Source organism: Dendrobates tinctorius, unplaced genomic scaffold (assembly GCF_039654945.1).
Source record: "Dendrobates tinctorius isolate UK_male_01 unplaced genomic scaffold, ASM3965494v1 ptg000086l, whole genome shotgun sequence".
NCBI lineage: Eukaryota > Metazoa > Chordata > Amphibia > Anura > Dendrobatidae > Dendrobates > Dendrobates tinctorius.
In genome coordinates this window covers 10,983,601-10,996,007 of record NW_027361754.1, presented here as the reverse complement: position 1 = coordinate 10,996,007, position 12,407 = coordinate 10,983,601, and the positions used below count along the sequence as shown (strand labels likewise).

The 12,407-nt window shown below is 43.4% G+C and overlaps 1 protein-coding gene across 1 annotated transcript; it reads right to left on the bottom strand.

Annotated features, from left to right (window-relative positions):
- Window positions 1–8,729: 8,729 nt before the first annotated feature.
- Window positions 8,730–11,698, bottom strand: LOC141098042 (natriuretic peptides A-like). The gene is made up of 3 exons (XM_073585633.1): window positions 11,423–11,698; window positions 10,148–10,439; window positions 8,730–8,989 (listed from the first exon to the last, which is right to left on the bottom strand). Exons 1-3 carry the CDS (start codon window positions 11,657–11,659, stop codon window positions 8,973–8,975), a joined length of 546 nt encoding a protein of 181 aa, XP_073441734.1. The 5' UTR covers window positions 11,660–11,698; the 3' UTR covers window positions 8,730–8,972.
- Between the last annotated feature and the right edge of the window lie 709 nt (window positions 11,699–12,407).

Here is a 12,407-nt window from a genome sequence, read left to right as displayed (position 1 = left end):
TATATATGTGCCAGGCATGAACTCATCCACATTCTAGCACTTCCGAAAGATAAAGAGGCCGCTTTCAGGCCAGTAGAAGATTCCCTTTTAAAGTTATCCTTCCCTTGCCATTGCTGCGAGCCCTCCGAAGAACCAACTTGCCCACTTGACCCCATGGCTGCTGGCCGCCTGACATTCCTGCCATAAGAGGATTCTCACCTCTCTCTCATGGAAAGTCAAAGAATCCAACCTTTTGACGAATCCTCAGGATGTGCCGATGCCAATGGAATGAGGACAATGTGACCCAACTTCGTGCACTATTTCTGTACCAGGATATCTGTACATCACATGCTTATTGGTGATATCACAGCAAAAAAACAGATGACCATAAACAGGCTAGATGTGCAATGGAGGAGAGGTTGAATTACATCTACTGTACATATAAAGATCATTGTCTAAAAGGTACAAAGTTTTTAATGAGAGTGCATGCAGTGTTGGTAATGGCCATTGGGTGGTGATGTATTAAATCACTCATTACATCCACTCACAGTAATTAGTATATTTTTCAGGGCAGGTTCATATATACCCAGAATGGTCCTGGAGGCATGTAGACTCCACGGACCCTGCTGTTTGGAGCTGGGCAACAGTACGTGGCGGCTATGATAGTGGAGGTGTCAATGTGGTGGTGGCATTGAGTTTTGCATTACTGTGTAGATACCTACTGTGGGGACAATGTGCTAGAATATAATTTGGGATATATTCTACATTATTAGGTTTGGAAACTTAGGCACAGCATTGTCTTAATGCAACCCTGCCATCAGTGGCGTATCGAGAGCACGATGGGCGACGGTGCAAAATTTGAACCTGCCCCCCTACTCCACCCCTTCATGCTGGTCAGATGTATGGGCCCTTGTAGCATTCTAAATCCTGTAAGGACATGCATGTTGCCCCCTCCCATTATATAGTAATGTCTCCCATACTGTACTAATGCCACCCATCCTGGGCCCCTTCCTGGTATATATGCCCCCCACCCTGAACCTCTTCCTGGTATATATGCCCCCCACCCTGAACCTCTTCCTGGTATATATGCCCCCCTCCCTGAACCTCTTCCTGGTATATATGCCCCCCCCTGAGCCACTTCCTGGTATATATGCCCCCCCATCCTGGGCCTCTTCCTGGTATATACTGTATGTCTCATATCTTGGGCCCCTTTCTGGTATATATGTCCCCCATCCCGGGCCCCTTACTGTTATATATGTCCCCCATCTTGGGCCCTTTACTTGTGTATATGTTCCCATCCTGGGCCCCTTATTTGTATATACGCCCCCTTCCTGGGTTTCTTCCTGATATATATTCCCCCCATCCAGGTATATATGTTCCACATTGTGATATATATGTCCTCATTCTTGTAGATGTTTCCCATCCTGGTATATATGTCCCCCATTCTGGTAAACATGTCCCCCATTCTGGTATTTATGCCCCCATTCTGATATATATGTCCCCCAATCTGGTATATATGTCCCTGATTCTGGCATATATGTTCCCCATCCTGGTATATACAGCTCTGGCACAAATTAAGAGACCACTGCAAAATTTTCAGTTTGTCTGATTTTTCTCTTTATAGGTATATTTTTGAGTAAAATGTAAATTGCTCTTTTATAGAGTTGAGCGAAACGGGTAGGTCAAATTCATAAGTCGCCGACTTTCGCTAAAGTCGGGTTTCGCCAATCGAAACCCGACCATAGCGTGAGGTCGGCCATGAGGTCGCCGACCCGCTCGCCAAAGTCGCGTTTCCCATAATGCTTACAGCGCCTTTTCTCAGCCAATCATCAAGGACGCACACTGTGGGCAACGCGATGACATCGGCAGCGGCTACCACCATCTTAGAGAAGGGCATTTGTGTGATTGGCTTGCTTTGTGTGGCGTCACAGTGGCTATAAAAGCCCTGACTGCCGACCGCCATTTTACTTCTGCCGATCTTAGCATAGGGAGAGTTTGCTGCCGCTGATTCTCAATAGGGAGAGCGTTAGGCAACAAAGAAAAAAAAACTGTGCTTCTTCTGATAGCGATTTCAACTGTACAGTTAGTGTGCAGTGACAGGGGAGGATTTTTGTGTGTGCAGCAGCGCTGGTGGTTATTAGGCTGTCTCATAAGGCTACCTGATAGCTGCATTGCTGTGTGCACACTGCTGTGCAGACTGCTTTTTTAAAAGCAAAAAAACTTTTATTCTGATTCTCTACACAGTTACAGAGCGCTCATTTTTTCACACACCTATAGAGGTGTACGCTCCTCACACACTACCGTGTACCGGCTGGTATCACGGACATATACATGCTATCTGTGTGTGACTCCATAAAAAAATAGATGGAGATTTTAAATTTTCCATACATACACCGTATAGAGCTGTCCACTTCTCAAACAGTATCGTATATCTGCTGTTTGTATCACGGTCAAATCTATACAGAGGCAGCGTGTGTGTGTGAGACTCCGTAAATACATATACGGACATTTCAATTTTTCCACACACCGTATAGAGCTGTCCGCTTGTCAAACAGTGTCGTATATCTGCTGTTTGATTATGGTGAAATCTATAAAGAGACAGCGTGTGTGTGTGACTCCGTAAAAAAATAGACAGAGATTTAAAATTTTCCATACATACACCGTATAGAGCTGTCTGCTTGTCAAACAGTATCGTATATCTGCTGTTTGTATTGCGGTCAAATCTATACAGAGACAGCGTGTGTGTGTGAGACTCCGTAAATACATATACGGACATTTCCATTTTTCCATACACCGTATAGAGCTGTCCGCTTGTCAAACAGTATCGTATATCTGCTGTTTGATCACGGTGAAATCTATACAGAGACAGCGTGTGTGTGTGACTCCGGAAAAAATTAGACAGAGATTTAAACATGTCCATACATACACCGTATAGAGCTGTACGCTCCTCACACACTGCCGTGTACCGGCTGGTATCAAATACATGCTATCTGTGTTTGACTCCGTAAAAAACAGGCGGAGATTTAAAATTTTCCATACATACACCATATACAGCTGTCCGCTTCTCAAACAGTATCGTATATCTGCTGTTTGGATTATGGTCCAATCTATACAGAGACAGCGCGTGTGTGTGTGAGTCCGTAAATACATAAACAGACATTTCCATTTTTCCATATATCGTATAGAGCTGTCCGCTTCTCTAACAGTATCGTATATCTGCTGTGACTAAAATTTTCCATACATACATCGTATAGAGCTGTCTGCTTCTCAAACAGTATCATATATCTGGCGTTTGTCTTACGGTCAAATCTATACAGAGACAGCGTGTGTGTGTGACTCCGTAAAAAAATAGACGGAGATTTAAAATTTTCCATACATACACTGTATAGAGCTGTACGCTCCTCACACACTACCGTGTACCGGCTGGTATCACGGACAAATACATGCTATCTGGGTGTGACTCCGTAAAAAAATAGACAGAGATTTTCATTTTTCCATACATACACCGTATAGAGCTGTCCGCTTCTGATACAGTACCGTATATCTGCTGGTTGGATTACGGTCAAATACATACTGGGAGAGCGTCTGTGACTAAGGAAATATATACGGAGATTTAAATTTGTACCTACACCTTATACAGCTGTACGCTCCTCATACAGTACCATATATCTGCTGGTATTTTTATTACATTTTCACAAACATGAGGAAGTATGGTGGAAGAGGCTGCGAACGTGGGCGGGGGCAGCTGGTACTGATGGTGGTGGTGGTGCATCTGCTGGTTATGCCAAAAGCACAATAGTAGCTAAGGCAGGAGGTGTTGAGCCTGCGTCATCGTCTGGCACAAGAAGGCCTGTAAGGTTCCCTTTTCTGGGAGTAGGAAAACCGCTTTTAAAGCCGGAGCATCAGGAACAGGTTTTGGCTTACATTGCCGAAACAGCCACCAGCTCTTTTGCCTCCTCTTCTGAACTTTCAAAACCTGCAAGCACTGAGTCGTCAGTGCAGGGTTCTGGTCAGAAGCAACCCCTTTCCTTGGGTCCTTCACCTCCACCAAAAGTGAAGGATGCGGCAACCCACACTTCAGATTACTCCATGGAGCTCTTTTTTCACATACCATGCCTGGGTTCATTCTAAATAGGGCACATTATATGTGGAGCATTATTTGGGCCCATAAGACACTGGAGCATCATCCATGGGGCCCATCATATACTGGAGCATTCTAAATGGGGCAGATTATATATGGAGCATTATTTGGGCGCATAAGACACTGGAGCATCATCCATGAGGCCCATCATATACTGGAGCATTCTAAATGGGGCAGAATATATATGGAGCATTATTTGGGCCCAAAAGACACTGGAACATCATCCATGAGGCCCATCATATACTGGAGCATTCCAAATGGGTGACATCAGACACTGGAGCAGCATTTACGGGGCCCATTATACACTGGCGCATTGGAAATGGGGTATTATTTGGGCCCATAAGACACTGGAGTATCATCCATGGGGCCCATCATATACTGGAGCATTCTAAATGGGGCAGATCAGACACTGGAGCAGCATCTATGGGGCCCATTATACACTGGAGCATTATAAATGGGGCCCATTATATATGGAGCATTATTTGGGCCCATAAAACACTGGAGCATCATCCATGGAGACCATCATATACTGTAGCATTATGTGGAGCTCATCATATATTGTATGGAACATTATATGGGACCAATTATTCTGTATGGAGAAATATATGGGGCTCATTATTCTGTATGGCGCACCATGTGGTGGCCATAATACTGTATGGAGTCCGTTTTTTGAGCTATTGTAAAATTTAAAATAGATATCAGTCATGTCATGTAAGAAGTGAAGTATTTTTCATTGTACTATCCCTATATTTCTGTGACGCATCGGAGCATCATGAATTGTAGTATGTGTTAAAGGGGCGCACTGACACTCTTTGGCCCGGGGCACACGAAAACCAGGAGCCAGCCCTACTCCCCCCACAACTTTAGCCAAATAACCCCCAGTTTTCAGTGCGTAACTATTATTATAAAGTAGATTAAGGTTGACAAGCTTAAGTAATAAGAATTGATGTTGTTGGCATTGAAATGGGCACTGTAGGTGTGTTTATTGTCCTCCACTCCCTGCCGACTTTGCTTCCCCATTGATTTGCATTGGGTTTCGTGTTTCAGTCGGCCTCCGACTTTTCCCTATAGTCGGCCGATTTCGTTCGACTCGACTTTTGAAAAAGTCGGGTTTCGTGAAACCCGACTCGACCCTAAAAAAGGCAAAGTCGCTCATCTCTACTCTTTTATTCTATAAACTACTGACAACTTGTCTTAGAATTTCCAAGCACTAGATTTTGTATTTCTTTTCAGAAAATGAGAAATGGTCAAAATAACAAAAAAATGCAGTGCTTGCAGACCTCAAATAATGCTAAGAAAACAAGTTCATAATCATTTAGAAACAACAATACTAATGTTTTAACTCAGGAACAGTTCAGAAAGCAATATTTTGTGGAATAACCATGATTTTTAATCACAGCTTTCCTGCGTCTTGGCATGCTTTCCACCAGTCTTTCACACTGCTTTTGGGTGGCCTAATGCCTTTCTTGGTATAAAAATTTAAGCAGTTCTTCGTTTGATGGCTTTTGACTATCCATCTTCCTCTTGATTACATTCCAGAGGTTTTCAATGGAGTGCAGGTCTGGAGATGGGGCAGGCCATGACAGGGATTTGATGTGGTGGTCCTTCATCCACACATTGATTGACCTAGTTGTGTGGCATGGTGCATTGTCCTGCTGGAAAAAACAGTCCACAGAGTTGGGGAACATTGCCTGAGTAGAAGGAATTAACTGTTTTTCTAGGATAACCTTGTATGCGGCTTGATTCATACGTCCTTAGCAAAGATAAACCTGCCCAAATCCAGCCTTGCTGAAGCATCATCACTGATCCTCCACCAAATTTCACAGTGGGTGCAAGACACTGTGGCTTGTACGCCTCTCCAGGTCTCCGTCTAACCATTAGACGACAAGGTGCTGGGCAAAGCTGAAAATTAGACTCATCAGAGAAGACTACCTTACTTCAGTCCTCTATGGTCCAATCCTTATGGTCTTTGGCAAATTTCAGCCTGGCTTTCCTTTGCTTCGCATTGATGAAAGGCTTTTTTCTACCTTTCCATGACTTGGGCCCTGCCTCTAGGAGCCTGTTACGAACTGTTCTTGCTGTGCACTTCACCCCAGCTGCCATTTGCCATTCATTTTGTAGGTCACATGATGTCATCCTGCGGTTGCTGAGTGACATTCGAATAAGATGACGGTCATCCCGGTCAGTGGAGAGTCATTTTTGCCCTCTGCCAGTCTAGTTTTGAGGTCCCTAATGTCCACTGCTTGACCTAGTTGTAATGGACTGCCGTCTTAGAAATTTTAAGGATGGAGGGAACATGACGCTCACTGTGTATCCCTCTGCTAGAAAAGCCAGAATTGAGCCCTTCTTTTCCTCCCTCAAGACTTTTCTTTTCAACTCCTTTGGCATGGTTAAAAGTTATTTTTTCATTCCTATTACTTTTGGGATATTACTAGCACTTGTTTTGCCATCCAACTTGTCCTATTGCAACAGGATTGTGAACACCACAGCAGGGTTTTTATACTTTCCTTCGTTAAATAAGATTTGGTTCAGGTGATCACCTAATCAGAAGCACATTAAGTAGAATGAGGTGTACTCTGGTTGGAATTCAACTGACACTGGAATGGAATGGCTGTCAGACATATAGAGAAGCTGATTTTTATAAAACTGTGCAGTGGTCTCTTAATTTTTCCCAGAGCTGTATGTCCCCCATCCTGTTATATACTGTACATACCACATCCTGGTATATACTGTATGTTACCCATTATGGTATATATATATCCCCCATCCTGGTATATACAGTATGTCCCTGATTCTGGTATATATGTCCCCCATCCTGGTATATATGTTCCCCATTCTGGTATATATGTCCCCCATCCTGGTATACTGTATATGTCCCTGATTCTGGTGTATATATTCCCCATTCTGGTGTATATGTCCGGCATCCTAGTATATACCGTATGTCCCTGATTCTGGTATATACAGTATATATATCTCCCATCCTGGTATATATGTTCCCCATTCTGGTATATATATCCTCCATTATGGTATATATTGTCCCCGATTCTGGTATATATGTCCCCCATCCTGGTATATATGTCCATGATTCTGGTATATAGTCTCAATAAAAGGATAAATCCAAAGGCTGGTTCTGCACGGCGACTTTGGATGGATCCAAAAATGTGTCTGTGCCACTACTACAATGCAACATAAAACAGGTGACCCCCTAGAGCACTGACAGAATGACAAACAAATCGCACAAAGTCCAAGCCAGATGGATTTTTTGCAACCTGCTTGTTGTGGCCATGGTACCCCAGGTGGGGAATACTGCAACTCGATTTACCTATATTACAATGTGATGTAGCAGCTGCATATAGTGGCAGGGGCCAAAGTCGCCGTGTATCCCCAAATTAGAGTGTAAAGGTGACGTATCCTTTATGATGCCGAAGCTTGAGCTCTGCGCAATTGTCAATTTCAATTTAATTTCCTTTGTTGAGTACTAGCTAAGCAAAGGTCAGAGCCACAGTGTCCTGAATGGGCGCTAACGTGGCAACGTTAGTCAGGTGAGGGGGGACAATGGACCATGACTAGCATTTTTATCTAATTTTGATCAAGTGCTGAGTATTTTTTTAAACATATTCACCCCCTTTTTCATTGTTACAATTTTACATCACTATCAATTTTACTTTTTTTCAATCCCTAAAAATAGGGTTAAAAGAGGTTAAAAAAAACCCTTAAAAATATGTGCAATAAGTCTTGATTAAAAAAGTTACACCAATTTACATCTACAGCTGCTATGCAAAGCTATGGGTCTCCATGGTAACAGACTAGAGACAACCCCTGTGTAGTCTGGTCCTGCAGCTATGCTTCTTCCTTCTGCCTACTAGTCTTGATAATTTACATTGTGTAGGGGGTAACTAGATAACAGATTGACAGGATGCCAGATATGTGCACGATCCGACTACATAGGGCTGGTTTGTAGTCTGTTACCATGGAGATAAGTAAGTCTACATAGCAGCTGTATTGACAAAATGGCACAAATGTTAGAAAGGTTTTCCGGTTTTGTGTAGACGAAGATTAATTGGTGTAGAGATGAAAATATCTGCAACTTTCATTTTTTTTATATTTAAACGTTGCACCATTTGAATCTGCTTGCTGTCAGTGAGTAAAAAAAGTAAGTCCCGCCCTTAGTTCCTCGTGGGCGTGCCTCCAACTCAGCTAAGGGTCTCCTACTTTTGAGTGATAATTTGCATAACCTCACCCTTTTTTGGCTTAGTAAGGTCTCAAATTTGACTTTATTGTATTTAGAAAATCAGGACAAGTCCTGTAAATTTGAGACCATGGTAGTGCCATTTTATGGATATGTACAATGTGACTTATCAATTACTCCTGAGCCTTATTGCCCTCTAGATATCATGTAGAGCAAATAGAGGGGTAACTTTAATCTTTTAGGCCTCAAAGTAAAATTTCTAACCTGGCCCTGAAGTATGATGCATCATTTTTATTATTGATCTCCTTTTGGGACCCCTGGAGCTGTAGGGCCCAATGTGACTGCAGTTTCCCCCTTCCCATTATAGCTATGCCCCTGTCAATGGTAACATAGTAAAATAATGGCCGCCTTAGTACAACCTTTTCCAAAATATCCAACGAAAGCTTTATTTTTTATAATTCACAGACATCATAGACGGAAGGAAAGTGTCATACATTAATTATGATCTATGAAGTGATAGAAATTACAATTATAAAACATGAAATAAATACATATAAATAAATAAATATGAGCGGGATCCTCGGAAATAGAAAAGTAATGTTCCGGTGAATCATCTTGGGAGGGTCCTCAAGCAGCACAAGATTCTCCCACGTCCCCATCGTATCAAAACCTTCTGGATCCTGTGGGAAGAAAAGACAAATTGTAAAACAAAACTGGGAAAAAATGTCGCCACGGAGGACCCCGTGTATGAAGGGGCCTTAGCTACCAATCTGACCTCCGCTTTCATGTTCTAAGCTGCATTGGTTGCTATGGGAAACAAGGTCCAGGTGGTGGCAGCCATTTTGTCTGTACACCCCATCATTAATAATCTAAATATCTGCCACCAATGTGTGAGGAGGTGATTGTGCCGCATTCTACAATACATTTGGGATTAAAATATAAGTGATAAACATAGCCACCATTGACAAAAACGTAGCCACCACTGTCGATAACGTGGCCTCCATTGACGATAACGTGGCCTCCATTGACGATAACGTGGCCACAATTGACGATAACATGGCCACCTTTGATGATAACGTGGCCACTACTGATGATAGCATGGCCACCATTGTCGATAACATAGCAACCAATCAAAGTGCGGAATGTAAGCTGGCAGTGACTGGTTGCTATGGGCAACAAGGTTAATCAGATTATGAGGCCTACTGATGGTCACGCTCACATGTGGAGAGTATATATAGTGTGTGTGGTGAAAACTACTTAAAAGAACATGGTGAAAATCATGGCGTCATTTGTATCCCCAAAAGGAATTTGGAGAAGGACTTGACAAATACCGATCATGGACACCATTTTCTCCTGAATTAGGATACATCTTTATCAGATACATACGGCGCTATTATTAAGCCATGTACAGACGTAGCAGAGCTGGGTTCGCCATCTAGCTCAGCTCATGGTGACATCCATGTCATTTTACATAGGACTGCAGGTAAACCTGCTGCCTTACTGAGTGCGTTACAACAATTTCAGCCCTGCTACATGTGTATCTACACGACATATATCACTATAATGACTATTCTATCCAGGTTGTGGTCTATATAATGTAACAGGGCGCTCTTCCACCTGCTGCTGTGGAACTACAATTCCTATCATGCCCTATTGGAATATATTGGAAGTTGTGGTTTGCATTGGGAATTAACCAGAACACAAACACACAGGACCCTACGTAAAAAGTTCAGTCATGTATATCTGTGCAATGGCTGGAACAGGACTCCTAGCATCTTCTGACTGGTACTTGTAGTTCTCCTAGTGAATACAGAACAATAGCATTGATCTCCTCTTACCGTTACAGCCCAGTCCACTGAAGGAATCGATTCTGTCAATCCTTCTCCCGAAGCAGCCTGAACCCCTCATCATTTTGGGGCTCTGCAGCGATCTCAGCCCTTTAAGAAAGGAGTCGTTGATGGAGAAGGTTTTCCCGGGGTTCGCCCCTCTGGACTCGGGTAACTGGGCTCCAGCCTCTTGTGGGGTCATCGCCTGAGTGCGATCGTCCAATCTGGTCTCCAGGATACTGGGATTTGATTGTTGTAAATCTTCAATGGCTGACAGCTTCTCCTCCAATCTCTCCAGGACGTCCTGTGTATGGAAATATAGAATATATCATGTTCTGCAGGGTCCCGGTCCCCCCAAATATCACATAAAGGATGTGTCTGTGTAATGCATCGTCCCATACAATCATATTACCAGTCATTAAAATGGAGCTGGTAGCCTGGCACTACAATGCCCAGCAAACCCAATGATTAACGGTTGTATGGATACCTGCAATGCTCTTACCCATATATTGTGGCACTACAAAAATCAGCAAGCCCTGCTCTCTTCAAATGTTCACCATTGGGCTGTGCGTCCTTTATATGCTGTTCACTACAACGCTCATGATCTATCCATCTCAGGCATAAAATAAGTGGTTTTAGAGCTACTACTCTCAGCATTTCCCTCCATTACAACTATACCATGCTCATCAATTTCCATTACCCCATTTACAGTGTTTTTAGAACTACTACTCTCAACCTACTCTACGCTTACAACTATGCCATGCACTGTTCCTATCATCTCATATATAAGCAGTGATTGTAGAACTATTACTCACAGCATGCCCTATGAATACAAATACATCATGCACTATTTGATGCTATGTATATATACTCTCAGCATGCCCCAACCTCACAACGATACCATGCTTTATCCATCTGTTTCATTGCCCCATGTATGAGCAGTGGTTGCAGAACTACAACTCTCAGCATGTTTTGCCCTTACAACTATGCCATGCATTGTTTTCCACAAATAGAACTACTACTCTCAGCATGCGTAACTCCTATAAATCTCTGTCTAATCTGCTTCATGTCCTGCCTCCTCCATAAAGATTTATCGCTTCTATAAATGGTGTAGAACTAAAAGTCACAGCATGCCACACATTACCTCTACAGTTCCCAGACTCTCTAAGTAGTTCCTAACACCCACTCATTGCCCTGAGCTATGAAGTGTAGGACTACATCTCCCAGCAATCTTAGTTTCCTTGCATAGAGCAGCTGGCACCCAGGAGCTTGCAGTCTAATGCTTACCTTGAAGGAGTCCAGTTCCCTGTCAGTGTCTGGGTCTGCTATGGGGTGAGCAGTGGTGGAGAGCAGCTGCAGGGTGGCACAGAGCAGGGTGCAGAAGGCATAGAGCTTCCTCTCCATGGTGAGCAGGTGATATAGTGAGCTGGTGCTGGCTGTACACTGAGGTCCCTGCAGCTGCTGGTGACTCCCTCTCTCTATTCCCCCCAGTGATCTGGAGCCTGTACCAATCCCCTCTCCCATTTATACCCCCTACCCTGTGACCTGATATCTGCAGCCTTATCTAGCCAGCTTTCTCCAGACAGCAGTGAGTGCATGGAAGATTCCCATAAAGGGTCCTGCTGGTGGAATGTGCCCCCTCCTCACTGCTCCACCCCCCATTCTCCATCCTGTGACACCATCACTTCCAGGTGCTAATCCCCAAACCCAACTAAATTAGATTAGTATTCTGTTCAGAGGAAATAATTGATGTCTCCTCACAGCTTCCCATAGACGGTAGACGCAGCTCTCATTGACGTCTATGGATCTATGGAACCAGCAATTAGCGCTTACACCCCGTAGAGAAGTCCGAGCGACCTCACCCATTATACGACTACGTCTGGACGAAATGTTCCCGTAGTAGGTCCGTATTTATCTATTTAGACTGGAACGTAATACTTCTGGAAGACTCAGGGCTCATTCACACATCAGTGATGTTTCTCCTGTTTTCCGAGTTTCATCAGTGTTTGGTCTGTGTCACTTTTTACCATCAGAATTTCATCACTTTTTCTCGTATGAAAAAAAAATGGCGATTTCTCAGTCATGGCATCTGATTGATGGATGATTTTTTTCTCACTGACCCACAGACTTGCATTGGTGATGTTGATCCGACACTTGGATCAAAATCCGACATCTCCGTGACTTTGCAAGGACCACTGACGCCGCAAAAATACAACATGTGACCAGAAACACGGATGTCTGACCATAGAGGTCCAGTTATTGTTCCTTTTAG